Raw genomic sequence first — 24,897 nt, 5'->3', positions numbered from 1 at the left:
GGGCCGGCCAATAACAATAACAATAATAATAATAATAATAATAATAATAATAATAATAATAATAATAATAATAATAATAATAATAATAATAATAATAATACGCAGTGCCGGCTCATTTTTCAATTTTTTTAATAAAGGTCTGTGATTTGTTGACAGAGTAATTTATTATAAATATTGCATGAGGTAGTATTCTGTTCGGGAATTGAATTTTCAGTTGTGATCCTCACAAGTTGGTGCCATGCTTACATGTTTCATAGACTTCATAGGTTGGTAACGCAGCCGGAAGTTGTGTTAACTTTCCGATTGTTTCCAAAGTGAGACTATCAGTTCTATATCCACTCTGCAACCTCCAGGTGTTCACGTGAGTTTTGAATGAAGCTACTCCAAGTGCAATCATTGTTAAAATGAGTAAAATAAGTATTTCAATTTAGTCAATGAACAAAATAAGGAAAACTGAAGAAGTAGAAATTCTCAAATCTACTTGTCATCCTAGTACCAAATATACGTGGTAAAGAGGATCACAGAAACAAGACCGAAATGACAGGCTAGAATGTTTGGCACTTTTAATAAATAACTAAATAAATAAATAAATAAATAAATAAATAAATATATAAATAAATAAATAAATAAATAAATAAATAAATAAATAAATAAATAAATAAATAAATAAATAAATAAATGTCAGAAGTGTGGAAGTTGCCCTGATAGGCACCTATATGCTGAGTACCGGCACATTTTCTCACAGAAAAAAGCACTGATAACAGACTAATAACCTTTCTTTCTTAATCTGTTTACCCTCCAGGGGGGTCGGTTTTCCCCTCGTACTCAGAGAGGGATCGCACCTCTACTGCCTCAAGGGCAGTGTCCTGGAGCGTGATACTTTGGATCGGGGATGGAACTGTGGAGAAGGACCAGTACCTCGCCTAGACGGCCTTGTGTGGGGATGGCAAGATTGGAAGGAAGTGGATATGACCTTATGTTAGGTACCATCCCGGTATTTACCGGGAGAAGAATTGGAAAACCACGGAAAACCCCTTCTAGGATGGCTGAGGCGGGAATCGAACCCCCCTCTACTCAATTGACCTCAGGAGGCTGAGTGGACCCAGTTCCAGCCCTCGTAACACTTTTTCAAATTTCGTGGCGGAGCCGGGAATTGAACCCGGGCCTCCGGGGTTGGCAGCTAATCACTACACCACAGAGGCGGACATAGACTAACTACTACTACTACTACTACTAATAATAATAATAATAATAATAATAATCTATATAAATAAAGTTGTAGGGGGTCCGCTGTCTGTAATTTCGTTTCTTTTGCCAATTTTTCAGATATTTATCCGTTTTAGGTCAACTCAAGACCGAATTGGTGGATTTTATTTTTCGTGTGTGTGTTTGTCTGTCTGTTTATCTGTTCCACCATCACGGCGAAACGGCTGGATATATTTCTTATACTATTGATTTTCTGTAAACTCCGTGGACCGTATGTGAAACGCATCTCCATTATTAACAACTTTCGTTATGTTCATAATTTAACTTACTCTTCACATGACGGAGAAATTTACTCACAGGCTTAGTTGTCAATGTGACTTGAGACCGACAAGGTCATCTCCATTCGAGACGACAACTTTTAGTTACAAATGTTATACACGTTTTATTCGTAGTATTGACGGTCTCACTACACGCCTCAGCATAGTGTTTTCATTTTAACAGTCAGCAAGATCTAGACGAGAGGACTTTGTGCCTCAATGTGTTTTTAACTCGCTAATCATGATCACTGTCACTTCGTATCATTACGATTTTTAATTTGTTTGTATATTATGTAATCACTGTTTTACTACTAAAGATGGCCTTGAGATTAGGCTGAAACATGTATAGACTTTGCTTCATCTAATAGATGAGTTGACTTGTATTGATAGGAGAATTTTATAAATATTTCTTTTGTAAAGTACCCACACTTCTATGCTCAAATTACCGAGCTGACGGATCATTGCCAACACGTCCTTCTGCCGCTGCATCCAGCACTGTATCAAGTTGGGAATCGACCTGACGAACGAGATATTCTGCTCGATACAGTCCTCCATAAACTTCTTGTCTTCTACGTCGGTGCGAGTAAGGTTTGCAGTATCGCCGGTGGTTTTGATTGTGGCGAACAAACGATTACGCACAGTCTTCACCTCCATGCTCAGGCTTCACTCCACGTCTCTCTCGTCTATGAATTGCACTCGCAGCTATCGCATACGGCGTGACGTGGGTTCGATTCCCGGCCGCGTCGGGGATTTACCGTCATTGGTTAATTTCAATGGCTCGGGGGCTGAGTGTTTGTGCTGTCCCCCAACATCCCTGCAAATCACACACCACATATAACACTATCCTCCACCACAATAACACGCAGATACCGCCCACTCTCAACCTTACAAGGGCTGCGCCGCACTAAATTGTTATACCGAGGCAGATACTAGGAAACAAGAAAGCTCTTCGGCGTGTTCGTCGTACAACAAACAGATCGGTTTCTGTGCTATTCCACCTGAACAAGTCATCAATTGAGTCTTCAGACATCAGCGGGTCAAAACTTAATGTCAACTTAATGTAGCATGATGCCACCTCTTTCTGCTCATCAGTAGCACCAATGATAAGTCCGGCTCCATGGCTAAATGGTTAGCGTGCTGGCCTTTAATCACATGGATCCCGGGTTCGATTCCCGGCAGGGTCGGGAATTTTAACCATCATTGGTTAATTCCGCTGGCACGGGGGCTGGGTGTGTGTGTCTTCTTCATCACCATTTCATCCTCATCATAACGCGCAGGTTGCCTACGGGAGTCAAATAAAAAGACCTGCACCTGGCGAGACGAAGTCCTCGGACACAACACGGCACTAAAAGCCATACACCATTTCATTTGACCACTGTTAAATCCTCAGTGCAGCAAACAATGTCAAGTATATTCTAATAACATGATGGGTCACGTTGGAAAGACGCACTAGTTTACATAATTCCCTACAGGGGCACCACATTGTTTTGACATAGACATGTTTTATGGCTGGAGGTCGTCTGAAAATATGCGCTACGAATTAGCGATTCAAAATATGTGACGCGATGTTACCTAGCAACCGTGCCGGCTGTGACGTGAAGTATTGATGGATGGCCATGACTGAGAGACATATTATTAAAGAGAAGCGTTAGAGTACAGGTGGTCGATGTGACCTTGCAGGTTGTGGTGTGAAGTATTGATGGATGGCCATGACTGAGAGACATACTATTAAAGAGAAGCGTTAGAGTACAGATGGTCCATACGATCTTGCAGGCTGTGACGTGAAGTATTGATGGATGGCCATGACTGAGAGACATATTATTAAAGAGAAGCGTTAGAGTACAGGTGGTCCATACGACCTTGCAGGCTGTGGTGTGAAGTATTGATGGATGGCCATGACTGAGAGACATATTATTAAAGAGAAGCGTTAGAGTACAGGTGGTCGATGTGACCTTGCAGGCTGTGGTGTGAAGTATTGATGGATGGCCATGACTGAGAGACATATTATTAAAGAGAAGCGTTAGAGTACAGGTGGTCGATGTGACCTTGCAGGTTGTGGTGTGAAGTGTTGATGGATGGCCATGACTGAGAGACATATTATTAAAGAGAAGCGTTAGAGTACAGGTGGTTGATGTGACCTTGCAGGTTGTGGTGTGAAGTGTTGATGGATGGCCATGACTGAGAGACATATTATTAAAGAGAAGCGTTAGAGTACAGATGGTCCATACGATCTTGCAGGCTGTGACGTGAAGTATTGATGGATGGCCACGACTGAGAGACATATTATTAAAGAGAAACGTTAGAGTACAGATGGTCCATACGATCTTGCAGGCTGTGACGTGAAGTATTGATGGATGGCCATGACTGAGAGACATATTATTAAAGAGAAGCGCTAGAATACAGGTGGTCGATGTGACCTTGCAGGCTGTGGTGTGAAGTATTGATGGATGGCCATGACTGAGAGACATATTATTAAAGAGAAGCGTTAGAGTACAGATGGTCCATACGATCTTGCAGGCTGTGACGTGAAGTATTGATGGATGGCCATGACTGAGAGACATATTATTAAAGAGAAGCGTTAGAGTACAGGTGGTCCATACGATCTTGCAGGCTGTGGTGTGAAGTGTTGATGGATGGCCATGACTGAGAGACATATTATTAAAGAGAAGCGTTAGAGTACAGGTGGTCGATGTGACCTTGCAGGCTGTGGTGTGAAGTATTGATGGATGGCCATGACTGAGAGACATATTATTAAAGAGAAGCGTTAGAGTACAGGTGGTCGATGTGACCTTGCAGGTTGTGGTGTGAAGTGTTGATGGATGGCCATGACTGAGAGACATATTATTAAAGAGAAGCGTTAGAGTACAGGTGGTTGATGTGACCTTGCAGGTTGTGGTGTGAAGTGTTGATGGATGGCCATGACTGAGAGACATATTATTAAAGAGAAACGTTAGAGTACAGATGGTCCATACGATCTTGCAGGCTGTGGTGTGAAGTATTGATGGATGGCCATGACTGAGAGACATTATCGAAGAGAAACGTTAGAGTACAGATGGTCCATACGATCTTGCAGGCTGTGGTGTGAAGTGTTGATGGATGGCCATGACTGAGAGACATATTATTAAAGAGAAGCGTTAGAGTACAGGTGGTCGATGTGACCTTGCAGGCTGTGGTGTGAAGTATTGATGGATGGCCATGACTGAGAGACATATTATTAAAGAGAAGCGTTAGAGTACAGGTGGTCGATGTGACCTTGCAGGTTGTGGTGTGAAGTGTTGATGGATGGCCATGACTGAGAGACATATTATTAAAGAGAAGCGTTAGAGTACAGGTGGTCGATGTGACCTTGCAGGTTGTGGTGTGAAGTGTTGATGGATGGCCATGACTGAGAGACATATTATTAAAGAGAAACGTTAGAGTACAGATGGTCCATACGATCTTGCAGGCTGCGGTGTGAAGTGTTGATGGATGGCCATGACTGAGAGACATATTATTAAAGAGAAACGTTAGAGTACAGATGGTCCATACGATCTTGCAGGCTGTGGTGTGAAGTGTTGATGGATGGCCATGACTGAGAGACATATTATTAAAGAGAAGCGTTAGAGTACAGATGGTCCATACGATCTTGCAGGCTGTGGTGTGAAGTGTTGATGGATGGCCATGACTGAGAGACATTATCGAAGAGAAACGTTAGAGTACAGATGGTCCATACGATCTTGCAGGCTGTGGTGTGAAGTATTGATGGATGGCCATGACTGAGAGACATATTATTAAAGAGAAGCGTTAGAGTACAGATGGTCCATACGATCTTGCAGGCTGTGGTGTGAAGTACTGATGGATGGCCATGACTGAGAGACATATTACCCCCTGTGAATGGGGGCGGTAAAATAACACTCATGGCATCACCTACCTGTCGTAAGATGAGACTAAAAGGGGCCCCAAGGGATCTGAACTTAGGAGCGTGGATTAGTGACCACGGGACCTATAGCTGAGTCCTGGCATTACTTCAACTTATTTATGCCAGGCTCCTCACGTTCATCTATCCTATTTGACCTCCCTTGGTCAACTCTTGTTCTCTTCCGACCCGATGGTATAAGAGCACTCGAGACCTAGGGAGTCTATCATTTTCACGCCCTTCATTGCCCTTGTCTTTCTTCGGCCGATGTCTTCATTTTTCGAAGTGTCACACCCCTTCCATTTTTTTCCTCTGATTAGTGTTATATAGAGGATGGTTGGCTAATTGTACTTCCTCTTAAAACAATAATCACCACCACCACTGAGAGACATATTATCAAAGAGAAGCGTTCGAGTACAGATGGTCCATACGATCTTGCAGGTTGGGATATGAAGTATTAATGGATGGCCATGACTTCACTCCACTCCAGATTCCATACAGATGTCTTGTAATTGCTCACAAATAGATGAAACAATATGCACGGTATATGCAGGAAATAAAATACTCGATCGTCACACTATGTGGTCTCACTTTGTACTTACCTTCGGGTTTCCACATACAGTAACCAGAAATACTAACAATTTTATTGATGATGGGCGCCACCTACAAATAAATGTAACAGTAATACATTGAGAATCTAGAATATCTTTAGGCTGTGGGGTAATTAGCTTAGTTTGACAGCATAACATATAGGTTCTGGGAAAAGGATAATGACGTCTGTTTTCCCAACTAAAATTTGAGGTTACTTGATCTACTATGAAATAAAACAATTAACTGTACTTGATACTAAAACAAAGTATATTCTTTAAATTTTGAATTGAAACGTGAGATTTGCCGCGATAATGAAATTACAATATAAAACTCTGAAATAAAAATGGAATGAAGTTCTAGGCATTAAATTTGAAGTACTCTTGACCGGACATTAGAAATCTGCACAAGAAATTTATCCCGCACTAATTCACCTAACAGTACCTTGGACACTTTAAGTGTTATTATGACGTTAAGTGTTATCATGGCGTATTCATGCCTTTGCTGGCGGGACGTAGTGTTTACAGTGCACTATGTCTTGTGGTATAGGGTAGAGCAATTTTGTAACTTTCATTATTCTCTCTCAGCTTTATCCTTGGCTTTGACAAAATGAACGTGACTGAAGTATGAGCGATGCTAGTAATGCCATTCCTTATGAAGCCAGTCTCTGGTATGAATGGTGGGAAAATATTTCTCTCAGGGCCGGTTGGTGCATGCATTTCAGTGGGTTTGGCAGACTGATATGTAATAGCAGCTTCTGGCTCGGTGAGGAAAGCAACGGGAAACTACCTCACTGCTCATTTCCCTAGTACGCCTCTTCAGTGTTACCTAGGCTATCTATGACAGCTGATGGTGGAGCTGTTGAGGATCTAACCAGCCTTAGGGCTGAAGACTGAACATAGACAAGACGTATTCCTTGGAACTGGTATCAGCTGTAGGTATCTCAAACCTAATTTCGTAACGTATCATTTTAGTTTCACAAACGAGATATAGCATGGCTTGAAAATATAACCACATTGAACAATCAATTTTACATATAATTCACTGAATTGTTAGTCTGCATTAGGAAGACACAAGACACGAGAGCTCGACCGAACACATGCACGGAAACACACTCCGAACATATAATCCATCTGGTCACTGAAGACTACGTATCCACATAACTGCTCACTACCATCTCTCTAGAACTGTCTATGGCAAGGCTCTGTATCCAAGTGACTTCTACCATGGGAAATCTGTCCTTTTATAGACACTAATTGTAAAATGGTTTACAGCCACGTCATGGTGAAAACAGTCCACAACATCACTCAAACCAAGCGTGGACGTATTGCACAAAGAGCCGCAGGCTGGGTGAGTTCCCTGAATCACCTCGGGTTTTTCAATGACGTATGGGTATCGAGTATGACTAAATGTGACATTATTGCACCACATGCTGCAACGTCTTAAACGTTGTTTCACAAAATAAATACAGATCGTATATAAAGCAGCAAATCTCGCCATGTACGTTATCTTAATGCTGACACACACATATGTAATACATAATAAATTAAATAAAATGAAGCAAGTGATAAAAAAACAATAAACAGCGAAATCGAATGATATAATAAAATAATAGTACAAATACTAATAATAATATAACTAATATAAATAATAATAATAATAATAATGATAATTATTATTATTATTATTATTATTATTATTACAGAGGAACGTTTTTTTGCTACTTGCTTTACGTCGCACCGACACAGATAGGTCTTATGGCGATGATGGTATATGGAAGGGCTAGGAGTGGGAAGGAAGGGACCGTGGCCTTAATTAAGGTACAGCATTTGCCTGGTGTGAAAATGGGAAACCACGGAAAACCATTTTCAGGGCTGCCGACAGTGGGGTTCGAACCTACTATCTCCCGAATACTGGATACTGGCCGCACTTAAGCGACTGCAGCTATCGAGCTCGGTGAGCAATGTTTGTAACGGGATATGAACCGTTACAGTCTCTCGAAGACAATTCATTAGAAGCAAATAAATTAATAGTTATCAATCTAAAGTTCAATGATTGAAAAAGTTTTTGATGGTTTGATTACCCCAAAGTGAAATTTGACGCCATTTTCTTACAGGGACTCTCCATTAATAATCAAAAGAAAAATAAAGCCATCTCTCTGTATTTTTATAATTATGTGCGTGTTTTCTGGAGTATTATTTATATCTATTGTAAAATACCTCTTGGGCGAAGGTTATGGCAATTACAAAACGTGGTTTTTAAAATTTGGTTGCAGATATGCTGCGCCGTGCATTTTAGGGTTAAGGCGGAGACATATGTCAAAGATGGAAAAGTGACGGAATTGTCTTTAACGAGAAAATTCAATATTAGTGCTGATATGAAATACAACCTGGTAAAGAATGATGATCAGTTCAGTTCAACTGGACAGCACCGCACTCATTCTAGGCGACATTGACACCACCATCCTTGTGCTCCTGACTGCAGATGTTAACACAACATGCATATTTCTTTCCAGGTTACTTGAGGAAAGTGAGGGATGAGTGCCTGTCAAGAACACGTACTCTACAGTGACTTCAGCCGATACAGGAAACCGGTTTACACATCAGGTAAGTGCATGAAAGAAATGTTAAAAGTTTCTAGAATTTGTTTGTTTGTTAAATTATTCAATGTTCGGCTGTTTCTTCTTCAAAATATCAAAAATAGCAAAATAATCTTAAAAACATGATTTAAAGTTTTTGGTTGGTCCTGAAAAGCTATGTCATCAGGTGTAATATTTACTGTACGTAGTCTAGGCATCACTGAAGAGGCGTACTAGGTAAATGGAGAGTGAGATAGTTCCTTTTAATATTCAAAATATTTGTTAGCAGGCAAAGTACTACTACAAGCGTAAAATTAAGCAATTTCGTCATTTGTCCCGAAATCTGAAGGGCTAAAAGGCCCGGGAAAGTTTCAGATTGTGAGTCTTCGATAGCTCTATCAAACTAATAAACTAAATTTCGAAAAATCACTTCCGGCGTAAATACAGTTTCGGAAAAAGAGCCTAAAAGCGCTTGTTTCTTTGCTCGTTTTCTTTTTTATTTAACTCCTAGCGAAATAAACTTACTTACATGATTCTTACTTAATAAGTTCCTTGGTTCAATAATCTTTGGCGTTTTTTGATTGTTGAAAAAGGCCCATTCCAAATGTTTATAAGGGCTTAAGTGAAACAATGCATTGAATCACATCAACGCTCGTAGTTTTAGAAAAAGGCAAACTGCGAATATAATCGACCGGACAACGAAGATTAAGAAAAGGATTGTAATTTTAGGAATAAATAAAGAATACATTCTTATACTTTAGTATATTTTATTTACGTACAATTCGTAGCTCATATTTCTAGGATGTTTTCAACACTGACTTGCGTGCCTGAAGGGCTGGAACTGTGGATTTTAGATCTTCAGCTTTGCGATAGCACGTAACAAACACACGACTTATGATGAAGGATGATTTCTAAGATAGAAGTTTTGCTCCTGATGGTTCATCACCGTGAGTATTCTGCGAGTTACTGGAGCTTGCTTCCACTTGTATGTCCACGACCAAAAGCGAACAAAAATTACCGCACAATCAACGACCGGCTGGTGGACGTGGTCTGACACCGTGATCAGCTGGTTCGAGTCCCGTTGGTGGAATGTTGTCTGACGAGGTGATGGTATAATCCCTACATTACGTGCTAAAAGCCTGGCTTCAGCTCCTAACATCTCCGCACTGATCATGTGCAGTGAGGGCGTATAAAGCTGATTCGCCCGTCACGTTAAGCTCTGAGCACACCGCTTGATTTTACTCGACAGGAGTAGGCTATATGCCGGCACTAGACTTTATCCTCTCCTTACCTCAACACTCACCAACCCACACACAACTACTGGAGCTGATGCACGTAAAAATCGTAAAGTTTACTATCACAAAAATTACGAATATGAAGTTAAACCAAATAATATCTTTAAAGCCCTTCAAGATTTCTAGGAAGAAGCACTAACAGTCCTCAAAGGTCAGCAAATAGTGTCACTTCATTGGAGTTCACTTCCAGTCCGCAAACTCTTATTGGCTGGCAATTGGAGAACAGATTTATGTGATATACACTGAAAATATTACATATTATTATTATTATTTCTTTCTTTGTTATGCCCATTCAAAGAGTGTGTTTGAACTTGATCGTTGGCCTGATGGTTTTCGCCTTCTTATCCTGCCGACATCTCTTCATGAATGCACTTTGTTGCATCTTGCCTTCAGGAAACCACTTCCTACCAGTTATCTTTTTAGACTTCTCCACGAATTTGTGCTTGGCTACTATTAGGCTAGAAGCTCCACGATCTTCTACGATGTCGCCCGCGATGTTTATTCCTTAGTTTCTTTTAGCCACTTTATTTTGACCTTCTTTGAGTTGATTACTTTAAATAATCTTTTGCTGAGTCTGTTGCTGTCCATTCTATAGATATGGCCATAGAATTTGAGGCGTCCCTTGCCGACGGCATCCGTGAACCTGTCAGTTAATGAGTACAGGTCCGGTGGTCTCCTCTTTATCCACATTGCATTTTCCCTTGTGGGACCATGGATTTCCCTGAGAATTTTATTTCCTTGATTTTCAAACTCTATAATTTTAGAGCGATCTCCAAAGGATATTATTATTAATATTATTATTATTATTATTATTATTATTATTATTATTATTATTTTATTATTATTATTATTGTACCGTTTGGTACACCCCGACCCCGCAATTTAAATATTGCGCCAGTTAAAAACTCTTCTACAGGAGAAAGCCTGAACTTTAACAAACTGTATTAACTCAACGGTTTCTCGGAAGATGTCACTATTGTAAATTTGGTAATTTTGAAGAGTTCTGAACTGTGTCTATTTCGATTTGTGTTTGTTTATTCCGTATCAAGAAGTGTGGACATTCTCTTCTAGATGTCTCTACAGAGAAAAGACTACGATTGTGCACTCTGGTGCGATGTGATGGAACTGGTTTTTGAAGAAACCTTGTATCCATAAGTTTGTTCTTTGTTAAATTTCTTTCTTTCAGGTTTTGGGTTGGCAATATTGATCTCTGTTTCCGCCAGTTTTGAATTCAGCCAATCCCGAATTTTCTAAATTAATTTTCCTCCAATCCTAGGTTTCTTGTTCATGTTGTGTGTAACTTTTGATGTTAGCCAATAAAACGAAAGGGTGTGTCTGCTCATTCGTGAAAGGTCTCGAATGTTGCACGAGGGTATATAAACTGCTGATTTTCTTGTCTCGGTGCCACTTCAGTAACATCTCTCTTAGTGTGTGAATATGTAGCAGGGGGCGGGAAGCGCCTCTTTCTTCAAGCAGAAGTTCTTCAACAAGATAATGGCCTGTTAACATCTTTATTTCTCGCTAGCTCAGCAGTTTAACTCTCGGGGAGGGTTCGAAGCCTTTAATATGTAAACTATTCCTTTAAAATGTAAATTTCATTTCTGTGTATGTAAAAACTTCTAATCTCTTTTACTATAAAGCGGGGATAGAGAGTGCTTCTCCCTCTCGAACTCCCCTTCATTTTGAATTTGAGGTGACTATGTTTTCGTAATCGTTTTTCTCTTCCTTCTTAGTCTTAAACTTATTTTGCCGACTAGTCACCTCCATAGATTGGGATTAGCCCCTGTATCATCGGCCTAGCGCCACATAGGTTTTTAGACAAAAACGTTGTGTAGGAGTGCAAGTTATCGCCTCCATTCTATTTTGCATTATGGGCCAGTAACTTAACCTGATGTTCGTTTTTTCCTCATGTAAAGGCCCTGTAGATTGGGTATCTAATGCCCCTGTTTCTTGGTGTGCCTTGATGGCAGTCTGAAGTGAAAGTTGGTGTGGCCTTTGAGAGGCTTGTCAAATTGAGAGCGGGTCTGCTCCTTTCCTTAACATTGTAATTAGGAGCAAGTGCTCCTTGTACTTAGGGGTTTTCTGCCCTTTAGCAATTGTGATTGCGAGCTGAGAACTCAGAAAGTAAACTTGGGGCTCGAAGCCCAAATTTTGTAATCAGCTGTAATTTGTTAATTGTTGATCTGCTACTTGGTGCCTGTTATATTCTGTTATTTGTTGATTTTGAAAAGAAAATATAACCTTTGTTAAAGTTTTAAATTAACTTTAATTTTGTAGTTGAGACCTATTCCAGCCTGCACCTTCTGTCACCTCTAACTACCACGGATATCTCCGTAACAATTATTATTATTATTATTATTATTATTATTATTATTATTATTATTATTATTATTATTATTATTATTATTATTATTATTATTATTATTATTATTATTATCAATTCCTTATGCCCAACTAAGGAGTGCGATTCAACTTATTAACACTTTTTCTTGGTGGTTATTCTTCTCTTCCCAATATCTCTTCATCCTTTCGCTGTGTTCCTTTTTAGTATATACAGTACATTGTTCAATCCAACCTGGATTTCGTCGGGTGGGCTTTTGCAGAATATTTGTGTTTGTGAATTAAGGTCCTGATATTTATTCTATCTTGAATGGTTTCTTCATTATTGCCAATTTCACTCAGGTCTTCAACAATGATTTCTTTTAGCCAGTTAATGTGATTTTTTATTGAAAAGCCTAAGTTTAAAATGTTCTTTGTGAGTCTGTTATTGTCCATTCTATGTATGTGACAATAACATTGTTATCGCCGTTTCCTGATTGTATCTGTAACTTGATAGATTTCATGTGATTTCCTTTTCATTAAAATTATATTTTCGCATTTTGGTCCTAAGATTTTCCTGAGTATTTTTCTTTCTTGTTTTCTAATCCCCTTTATTTGAGATTGCCACCAGTTATAATAGTTTCAGATGCATAAAGTGCTATTACTGTGTTATAATGTCATAATTTTGCGTTTTTGATATAGTTCTTTTACAGTTGTTTTATTGTATCTGTTCTAAGTAATTTGTATGCTCTTTGAAGTTTCCAACTCTTTCTGTATTAGCTTGTTGATTTAATCCTGCTGGTTCAATAATTTTACGTAGATACTTAAATTTGTCTACTCGAGCGATATTTCCATACTTGCTGATTAATGGTTGACTGTTGAAAGCTGGTCTAGTGCCTTCCATATACTTTGTATTTTCATAAAAAGTTTGGAGTCCTGTTTTTCCTGCTATTTACAAACTGCATTGCTTCCTGTCTGTACTTGGACAGGATAACAATGCCATTATTATTGCTTATTTATTTGTTTGTTTACTTATGCATTGATTTATTTTTTCTATTGCAGTTTCTGTATTATATATTATATAAACATCTTGTTTCATAAGTTGGCTGCAAGCTATGTTCAAAGTGTATCTTAACTTGTCCTATTTTAATTTTAATGTTATCACAAAAGGTCATTTGTTATATCCTTATGATATCGCGCTTACTATTCGCTGATTGCTCAGCAAGCTAGTTAGTCCATATCAGCCCATGAAGTCGTCTTTATTCTATCCACGATAGAAATGAAATAAGCGATTGTATGATAAGGCACCCGCGTTTCATCGCTTTACTTCGGAGATAAATCTTGGCAATTGCATGTTGCATGTTATAGAGCGTTTAATGTTGAAAATATTTCTTAGCAAACTATGGAAAACGTAAAATTAAGCAATTTCCTCAATTGTGCCGAAAGTTGAAGGGATGAAGGACCCGGAAAGGTTTCAATTGTGAGTCTTGAATAGCCCTATCAAACTAAACAAAAAACAAATTTTGATAATCACTTCCGGCCTAAATGCTGTTCCTAAAATCGCTTGTTTCTTTGCTTGTCTTCTTTTTGATTCAAATCCTATCCAAATTAACTTATTTACATGATTCTTTCTGTAATGTGTTCTTCGGTTCAATACCATCAGGCGTATTCATTTTTTAATTGACCACATGGAATGTTCTTATAAGGGCCTAAGTGAAACTCTGCATTGACTCACATTAGCGCTCATTTGGTAGAAAAAGGCAATCTACTAATCGAATCGACCGGGTAACGCTGATTAAGAAAAGGATTGTAGATTTTAAGAATAAACAACGGATATATCCTCTTATATACCTAAAATTCGGAGCTCATATCCTTAGGTTGTTTTTTACTTTCAGTTGCTTGCCTGATATACCTTTTTGCCATCACTTTACTATTACTACTAATACATTTTTACAAGCAGAACATAAGATCGGTGAATACCAGGCGTGCTTCCGACCACACGTGTCGTGCGTGGAACCGATCTGGAAATGTAAGATGATACTCCAACACCACGAGTCGAACAGCACAATGGAAAATTTGGTAGATTTATGAAAACGTAGACGACCGTGAAACTATGTTTAATATACCTGGAGGATATCGCGTTGACAACTATACAATCGCGTTAATGCGTACAACAAATTTTGACAGTCCCAACCTAATCGCAGAAAACGTCATCAAAACAAGGGAACACGGAGTACCTGGAATAAGTATGGGAGCAAAGCTAAATGAATCAACGTGAGATGTCTTTCCTTTGCTGACGACCTGTCAGTAATTACCTGCATACCTAAGAAAGACAGACACACCATCGAGAAGCTTCACGAGATTTACATCAAAACTGGCCACCATATATCTTATGAAAGAATAGCGCAATTTGTGGACTCCAAGAGATCAAACCTGACATCACTTGGAACAAAACATGTCAGCATCACACAAGTTAAAGAGTTTAAATGCTTTGGTGAAATCATGAGGAGCACTGACAATAAAAACTAGGTATAACTTCTACAACAAAAAGTAACTTTTTACCAAACTTCGACATTTCCATACTATTCTCCTCCCAGTGGCACTCTACGCAATTGGGACATCATAACAAACCAATAAAATCAAGGATAACGAGAAAATCTAAAGCCAGATGCTGAGGAAACTGTTCGGACACACGTTCTAAGAGTGTATCTGAATGCGAAAGCTGTACATCAACTGAGTGATTACGTTCAGTGGTACGCAAAAGATGTATGAAATTCTAATGGACATTTGGCACGAATGGGTGACTCTCGTTCGGCCAAGAAATTTTATTTTTCGTTATCAAGTGAACACGATAAATCAAAGTAGGCTAACCCACTAACAACAACCAGGACTACGTACAGACAAAACATTAACACCCAAAACTAAAGAGACAGGGTGAGTGATTCAGACGGTTGAGGCGCTGGCCTTCTGACCCCAACTGGGCAAGTTCGATCCTGGCATTTGAAGGTGCTCAAATAGGTCAGCCTCGTGTCGGTAGATTGACTGGCACGTAAAACAACACTGGCGATACAAAATTCCAGCACCTCGGCGTCTCCGAAAACCGCCAAAGTAGTTCGTGCGACGCAAAACCAATAACATTCTTGTTCTTCTTCTTCTCCTCCTTCTTCTTCTTCTTATTATTATTATGAAACTAAAGAACGCATGGATACAAGAAACACGACCGGTCTATTGTGAAAGGATGAGAAGGTGTTGGGAAAATAAGAACATGAAAGCCAAGACGAAGAATAACAATGCTATATGACTCTACGTGCTTCTAGATTGTTCAACCCATGTATGTATGTATGTACACAGAGTGGTCAGAACGGGTTGACGAGCGTTAGGAGGTTGGTCACAATGATACACACTCTGAAGAAATTAGTTCGTTATATCGCTCCGTTGTCGTTTTATTGGCTGTTGAAGTTAGCCATTCAGATCGGTTCGCGAGTGAATTTAAGTGGGCTTTCAAGGCACATGCGGATTATGACCAGAGTTCGCATTTTTAGGCACTGATAGGCTAGCATCCAAACTTACTTAAGCGTGTAACAAGTGTACGCTACACTGTACAGCGGTTATGCTATGAGATGTGCATAGATATTAGGGGTACTGCCTATAGAACTCCTAGAATTTATGATACTATTGCTACATTATGGAAGAACGGGTTGCACGAACTACCTAAAACTCCGATGTCTACTTGCGACAAGCACAAACACACCGTGGGTTTCAGCTGGTGTCACCGTAGTGCACTTGCTATGGGATCATCCTGTCAGTTCGGAGGTCCGTGTCCCACTCTCTGCCCTGGCGCTCTCAACGCCATCGTCATTCATATCAACAGTTCGCTCCCCGACAGTTTGGAGAGATTTACTCGCGTGGAGCTCACATTTCAACGCCCATTTCTTTCTGTGTAAGGAACAATGACTTCAAAAATGTTGGTTTCTAATTAACAGTCATCAAGTACTCTGTTTTAGAACATGGCTGACCCACCAGATACGGGTCAGACCATCAGTGCCGCGTTACGAACATGTTACTAAAAAGCATACCAACAAGATAGTGCTCTATCAACAGGCAATATATTTAACTATCAAACATACCAGCATCGTCACCATCAAGAGATTCAACAACAACAACAACAACAACAACAACAACAACAACAACAACAGCAGCAGCAATTTGCTTTTTCTAGTCCAACAGCAAAAGGACATGGTTACATCTCAGGACTTCTGGACTCGGAAATACACCACCTTCTTCAACATCAACAGATTCAACGCCAGCAGCAACCACAGCAGCCAATCACTATTATTAATCCAGCAGCTCAAATACATGGTTACAACTGGGAACTTCTTAACTCCGAATTTTTTTCAGGTAGTAATATAAACCTTACAACATACAACAAATCCATACGTTTACGAGAGTTCATGTCTCTCTTATGAATGCCGATCACAACCTAAATGGCTAGGAACCAGTGACAATAATTCTGTAGAAAACGATCATAAGATTACGAATTCTATTAGTTGTTCGATTTCCTCAGACTCTACATCTAGGGCAAAAAAAAATCAATAATGAACCATCTCAGCCTGTAGAAATTATAAACAATTGAAGGATTCACAACCAAAGTGACCTACGTCTGTTTGGAATTACAGAAATTGAGTCCTAAAATTTTTGCCTCAAATTTAATTCCGAGAAATTTAAGTTAATTTTATAAAATGCTTAATTGCTAGGGTATTTTATAAGTTAAATTTTGGCATACATATGAAATGACAACTTGTTAACCTTGGTGAACATTTTCAGGTTGTAAAACATAAAATCGACTTGGTTCACTCTGGTTGTGAATTTTAATTTACTGAATGAAACAAAAATTACAATTTAGGCAATGTATTGAAATTTTCAGTTTACTTTGTAATAGACATCACACTCAAACCATTATTTGTGCTTGTAACTTAATATACACATTGAGATTTTTGTACATTTCTTTCAACTATATCAACACAGTTCAACTCAGTGTACACAAATTCATCATTTTGATCATCTTCATTGTTTAGAGTATCAGTTGACCTTGGAGTACTTTCAACTGGGGGATTTTTGAAGAAGTGATAACGAATTGGATGTGTACACGGCAAGAGGTCCATTATGTCCTTCTTCTTAGCTGCGGAGATCCTTCGTTGAATTCCATATAAGGGCTCTTGAATGACAGGTGATAATGAATAATAATGATCGTCCTGAATTCTTGTTTTACGCAAGATTTGCCTCCAAGGAAGACATATCTTCGTTCAGAGTTTTCTTGATAAATATTTTGAAAAGGGTAAACTTTTACCGCGTTTAACTACCTTATTTGCAGCCAATTGAAGCCTTGACCATCAGCAGTCTTTCTTCTAATGATGGTTTGTAGATCGATGGACTTCGTTCTCTATTTCAGAGAAATATTCGCTCATCCCGGGGAAAACTCAGATTTTTTGCAGCAACCTATACCACTTTCGTGTTTGGCACTAACAAGATAAGTCAATTCGTCAAAATATTGAGAAAATAGCCAAACTTTTCCAGATCATTCAAGAATATAAAACAGTCGCCGGTAGGAACCAGATAAGTTGAGTTACCTTGTTAATATTCTGAATATTATTAATAACAGCGACTTCAACCACAGGAGTCAGTTTGACTTGTGTGTAGAATATTTTCTGTGGTTATTGTGGACGTGGATTATCTTGAAAATGAATTAATGGCACTGAATTTACACAGCTACCTCTGTTAAAAATAACTATTCAATTTTACAACCTAACAGTACACAAATATGCCTTACACCACTTTGGTTTTTACTGATCCACATAATGCCTGGTCATCACAGGACAAGTCAGTTTCATTCACGATCCAAAACAGATGCTTCATGTTTGAATTAAACAAAATCCAACCAAACCCATTATTTAAAAAGCTCTTTCATAGAACGCAGAATGGTTTGACAACATTTGGTGAATCGGTGATTTCGTATTGCTTGAAAACAAAAAATGTTTCGCCTGAAAATTTACATTTTGGGCTTACCTTGTTATTCCCTGGGACAAGTGAATTCTTGGTAACCTTCACGTTGCACAGGAAGTGCAGACTTCTGTGAAGTAGTAGTTTGCTATGAATAAATCGCAGTCTGGTTAGTCCCAGTCTGCATTAATCTCCAAACTGACCACTGGTGAACTTTGTCCACTTTGATTGTGAACCGCTCAATTCTCGACCAGATATGAAAAGCTACAATCTGTTTTCCAATCATTGACGGGGTCAGTGATGGAATGAATGAAGCCCCATATTGCGGCGAGAATAAGAATTATGCCGGGTGCCGAGGCCTGTAGCACTCTTCTAGGGCAATGCTTAATGACTCACAGGTGAAATTAAATGATATTGGTGAGTGCTGTTGGAATGAACGATGACAGCAAAAACCGGAGTACCCGGAGAAAAACCTCTCCCGCATCCGCTTTTCCCAGCACAAATCTCACCTGGAATGACTGCGATTTGAACCACGGAACCCAGCTGTAAGAGACTGACGTGCTGCCTCCTGAGCCACGGAGGCTCCTCTCGACCAAATAATCGTTTGAATAGCAGTAAGAATAATAGGTACAGGCGAAATGACAGTGGACAATTTTACGTGATAATCGAACGGAAAAATAGATTTGTAGGAAACATTCAATCGACGACAATAAACACGTTGTTAGTAAAAAGAAAATATCACAAACAGAAATCCAATAGGTTGAAGTCACATGCGGACACTTCTGGTGTTGTAGCTAACCAGTTGGATGGCTCACAATTATTCCGTAATCTTCAATTAGATATTTACATTCTCAACAGTATTAAGCATCGTAAAGGGATAATACAAAATGTTGACACCACACTCAGTGAAAAAGAACTTATATAGGAAATTATTTATAACTTTCCGGCAGTAAATATACTGCGCTTCAGGAAGAAAAATGCTCTCAAGATCTATTCTTGTCTGTTTATTTACATTTCGACGTCGTTATCTACCAGAGTATGTGTATATCCTCTGATCAAGGTGCTCTGTACAGTCATACGTTCTGCCAGTCGTACAGTGCCACCGATGCCTAAGATATAATCATTATTTAGTTCAATGTAGATGCACACTTCGCTGTACGAGGCATCATGACATAACGCAGTTTTCGGATTCCACAGTTCAGTGATGTATTTATTGCATGGACTCACATTTCTCCACTGATATATCCTGCCCTGTACAGAAAACAAGTGGGCTTATATACGACAAATTATGGCACATTTCTCATGACTCTCCTCTTCAACATTATGAGAAACGGGAGCATTCAATCACTGTTTCCAACTCAACTTCCAGTTGGCAAAGTCATGAGGATTTTCCCCATCTGCACAGTGCAATTTCGTAGCCCTTTCAGTAAAATGACGTGCGATTACCTGTTCCTTCACCCCACGATGTCAGCACAGACACTATTTCAAGTAGTGTTCCAACCAACACAATTCCCAATTCGGCGATGTCATGGTAAAATTCTCTCCCAACCGTTCCACGTGCTGACTGTATTTCAGCACTCCTACTCCGCCGCGCTCCTAAACCAGTAAACACACCTAATTTGTAACCACCGCACCCTTGCTTTTTACATACCACTTAGAGTATATTCCACATCTTCCAGTCGCATCTCATAGCTCGCACAACCCCATCGCTCCAGCGGGTAACAACAGCAAACAATTGATAGAACAGATCTTCAACGTCGTCATGATTATAGTTAATCAAATGAAGATCCCGTCAACTAGTAACATATTGTTACTAATCAAACAATGTCAGTTTTATCACCCTAATTTACTTCAGGATGACCCAATAAATACTTGCAATGACTTAGGGCCTATAGTACGAAATGCCGCAATGTTTTCGAGTGATTTTATAATATTTAGAAATTCATAACTCCTACAATGTCTATCCGAAGTCACTGAAATTGGGAGAAATGTACACAGCAAAAAAGTTGGGAAAATCAAGGACGCAACACAGAATATTGTGTATTGTAACACAGAGTCTCACAACCAGTGGCAGCTCGTGAGGTATGAATTAAGGGGGTGGGAGTTCTCACAGACCAAAGCAGAACCAAATATATAAATAAATATATAAATTCATACCTCACGAGGTGTCACTGAACACATACTGTTTTCGGAGACGCCAAAGTGCCGATTTTTACCTGCAGGAGTTATTTTAAGCATCAGTAAATTTACAGACATGAGGTTGACGTATTTGAGGATCTTCAAATGTTACCGGACTGAACCGGGTTCGAACCTGCCAACTTGAGCTCAGAAGGCCAGCGCTGTACCATCTGAAATACTCAGCCCGATATTATTGTTATTATTATCATTATCAACTTCCTCTGGATCGTTTAACTTTACAACAGTGTTATGAATACACAGAAGATTGAATTGCAGTTGCGTTGTATAGTAAACGATGAGCACAGAGAGCAACACCATTCGGACTGTTTGCACCCTTACTTAACATAACGATTAAGTTGTAGGATTTATAAATATTACACACCGCACTCGCACTTGCTTTCGCAATTATTAACCCACACTGATTATAACAGCAAGTTTGCAGCCTTCAGACCACACTCCAGGGTGGAAACCCCCAATCCGCTGCCCTCCACAGTGCTAGCAGTGAGCTGCGGACACATCGAGCTTGTGACCGAGGTTCCTGTAATGTTTGCAGCGTTCTCCCCCGTCCGCATGTCCAGCGACAAAGTAGCAGAAAGATTTCCTTACACAATGTCCCCAAGCCAAGGAGAGGTTATACCCGGGTGCTGTATTTAGCACTAGGACTATCAGAATAGAAGTATATGATACATACAATTGGCTGTATTTATGCCATGATGACGAAAATACCTTGATTTATTTTATTTCATTATTTTAATTTCTAGCTGAAAAGCAGGGAGGCTCATATATTATAAGACGGAGTGGGAGGCACGTGACCCTGTGCCCTTAAAGTGCAGCTGCCACTGCTCACAACCAGGAAATGTAAACTTTTACAATCCCAAATGTTCTTCTTCCAATATGTAACGCAAGTAAACAGTAATAATGGACAGGCTACGATCTATGGTTTTCTTTCCTTGTGTGAAGATTGCTCCTTTTCCACTCTGCCTTAAAACCACGTTTGGCCTACTCTGGGATTGTACAGGTCTCTGACACGGTGTGGCATGCTTGTGATTACTACATGGATGTCCGCCTCTGTAGCGTAACGGTTAGTGTGATTAGCTGCCGTCCTCGGGGGCTCGGGTTCGATTCCCGGTACTGCCAGAAATTTAAGAATGGCAGGAGGGCTGGAATGTGATTGAAATGGTACATGCAGCTCACCTCCAATGGGGGTGTGCCTGAAAAGAGTTGCAACACCTCGGGATGAGGCCACGAGTTTACTTTACTTTATCTTGAGGAAGAAGATCCTATTCCATCTGTGGAAATCTAATAAGTTGGGAGTGTGTCTGGTGAGGTTATAGACGGTCAGAAACAGCCGATCTCAATCTGTCCTATGCCTGCTCAATGCGGTTCATAACCGGTGAATTAGGTTGGCATTTAATATGGTTTATACCCGCCTCTCTCATGAAGCATTGTTGTCGACGAAAATGAATTCAGTACCCTTATGATCCCAGAGGTGTAAGGCAAGGTCGTCATGTTTTGTATCCAAGTATGCACACGCTGTCACGTGAAATGCAAATCCACAATACTCCATTTTTTTCAGGTATACATATAAAATTAGACATAGGTGTTAAGAAAAACAATCACTGAGTTTGTACGGTAGGTTAGAATATGTTCTTAAATGTTAGATCAGTATTGTAGTTGAGGACCTTGGCTTTACTCCTACATCGACCTCGATGTTCTGTTCAGAGTTGGGTTTGTTGTATATTTTTGCACTGTTTCCTGTTCCAGCTTTGACTCTCAGCTGGAAAATAGCCTGGAAACACAAGAGAGTTAAGGAATGGTCGAGCGAAGACGTTATGGCCTGGTTTCTCTACGTAATAGAGGAGAAAGAACATAAGGACATCGTAGAATCTAAACTGTATAACTTCAACGTGAAAGGAGCCTCACTGTTGTATATGAAACAAGTCAGGAAAATGACTCCAAACAAAAAAAAAAAAAAAGGAAATTAGATGCCAAAAGATTGAAACTGCACATGGATTAAACCAAAATATATAAAACAAAAATGTATCTCAAAGCACACAATACTGAGACATTACAATACAGACATTAAATCAAAATGTCTTTATGGATCAGAGACGCTAATTTTGAACAGGAAAGCAGACATTGAAAACACTGAGGAAAGGGAACGAAAAATCATAAGAGACATTCTAGGACCAAACTGACCGACGGACAATGCCAACTTATAAGCAGACAGGGAATCAAACAGTGACATTAGAAAACGCAGGCTAAGATTCTGTGGACATATCAAAAGAATGCGTCCAGACACACTAACCAAACAACTCGTCGAATTCTATGAAACCAGGAGTAAAGCTAAAACAGACACAATGAAATGGACTGGCGAAATTAAAACTGATTTGAAACAGGCAGGAAATACACCAGCAGCTGTCCCAAACAGGGCAATGTTCATCTGTGACAGCTGATGGTGGAGCTGTTGAGCATCTAACCAACCTTCGGGCCTATGACTAAACATACATACATACATACATACATACATACATACATACATACATACATACATACATACATACATACATACATACATACATACATACATACATACATACATACATACATACATACATACATACATACATACATACATACATACATACATAACTGTGGAATTTCTTTCTGTCTTCAGACCAGGTTGTTCCAGTCTTCTTCTTTGGTCAGTGCTAGTAGTGAGCTGCGGACACATCGAGCTTGTGACCGAAGCTCCTGTAATGTTTGTAGCGTTCTCCCCCGTCCACACGTCCAGCGACAAAGTAGCAGAAAGGTTTCCTTACACAATGTCCCCAAGCCAGGGAGGGGTTATACCCGGGTGCTGTATTTAGCACTAGGACTATCAGAATAGAAGCATATGATACATGCAATTGGCTGTATTTATACCATGATGACGTAAATACCTTGATTTATTTTATTTCATAACTAGCTGATGTACCCGTGCTTCGCTACGGGATTCTCAGAAAAACTGACTTTGTGGTTTTCCTAACTGAATTTAACATAGGTCATTACAAAAACGTCAGTAGATATGTAGCGATTGAAAGCAATGTTATCATATAAAATACTCGATCAAATGAAAAACCGCACACTTTCTCACTTTCAACGAACAGTACTACGGTGCCGATCTGAGAGTCCAAAGTTCCAGAGCTGGAATAACCAGGTCGCAGACTGCCATGAACACTCCTCTGTCATTATTCCGTTAAATATGCACACTACTCATTCCAATCAGTGCCTCAGTGTAGGGATTGAATAGCTCGAATACTATGATGAATCAGTGTGTTACGTACCAGATATATCAGAAAATGTATGAACCAGAGGAATGGCATGCTAAAGAAGAAAGTTATCTTACTCCCCAGTTACTTCCCGCCAATATACAGGCAGGCTGTTACAGTCGATACGACTAGGCGAGTTGCCCGTGTGGTTAGGGGCGCGCAGCTGTCAGCTTGCATCCGGGAGATAGTGGGTTCCAACCCCACTGCCGGCAACCCTGAAGATGGTATTCCGTGGTTTCCCATTTTCACACCAGTCACACCAGGCTGTACCTTAAAGCCAAGGCCGCTTCCTTCACACCACTATTCATTTCCTACCCCATCGTCGCCGAAAGACCTACCTGTGTCGGTGCGACGTCAAGCAAATTTTAAAAAACCTCGGTACGCTGCAGTAATCCTATCTATCGGGGATGAGAGTAAACAGAAGACAAAAAGCACATCACAACAAACAATGGTCAATGTAATGTTATTGTTGATAAAGTTTATGAGCTTTCTATATTGCAGGCCTTCACATTAGTTTTCTTTCGACTCTGTGATATTAGGGTGTCTTACAAAATTATTGATATCATAGACTGTAGTTCCTTATTCTCAGACTTTACATACCGATTTTCACTAAATTCTGTTTACCCATTTTCTCGTGACTCGGCGCTGATATGGACCTAGTAACAAAAATCCAAATTCATAAATATCCCTGATTATATGAGGTACGCTAACAATGTATAAGACATAAGTGATCGGAAATTTAATAACTTCTTACATAATTACTACTAACTTACGACATAACTAAAGTTATGTTAGTTATGTAGTATTTATCGATACGACCAATAATAACATAGGTAGGTAAGGGTTATTCTGCCCGAAGGCAGGTCCGAACCTCCGCAGACGTGTCCCTGAGCCGGAGTTTACGTGCGATAGTGTGGCCAGTTCCTTTCCGCTCCTCCATTCCCCTACCCCCCAACCAACAGCGCGTGGCAACCCATCCAACTCCTGACCACGCCCAATGCTGCTTAAATTCGGAGATCTCATGGGATCCGGTGTTTCAACACGGCTACGGCCGTTGGCACTAATAACATAAATAACTTATTTATTGAGAATTACATTTCAGGCCTTCCCCTAAACTACCATTTCACTCAACGTGAATCAAATAATTTGTAGCCTAGATTGCAGTGGTTCATCACCCGACATTACATACCGATTTTCATTAAATTATCTTCAG

General features: G+C 39.7%; 1 protein-coding gene across 2 annotated transcripts in view; it reads left to right on the top strand.

The window, feature by feature from the left end:
- Positions 1-24,897, top strand: part of LOC136867469 (ETS-related transcription factor Elf-5) — a 142,946-nt gene that overhangs the window by 35,983 nt on the left and 82,066 nt on the right. For both annotated transcript variants that reach the window (XM_068227100.1, XM_067144677.2), the window contains exon 2: positions 8,522-8,612. In XM_068227100.1, the coding sequence (XP_068083201.1) occupies positions 8,543-8,612 (70 nt within the window). In that variant the 5' untranslated portion in view covers positions 8,522-8,542. The remainder of the gene's footprint in view (positions 1-8,521; positions 8,613-24,897) is intronic.

The sequence above is a fragment of the Anabrus simplex genome, chromosome 3 (assembly GCF_040414725.1).
Source record: "Anabrus simplex isolate iqAnaSimp1 chromosome 3, ASM4041472v1, whole genome shotgun sequence".
Classification (NCBI taxonomy): Eukaryota; Metazoa; Arthropoda; class Insecta; order Orthoptera; family Tettigoniidae; genus Anabrus; species Anabrus simplex.
The sequence above is the reverse complement of the archived record's forward strand: the minus strand, read 5'-3'. Positions and strand labels throughout refer to the sequence as shown.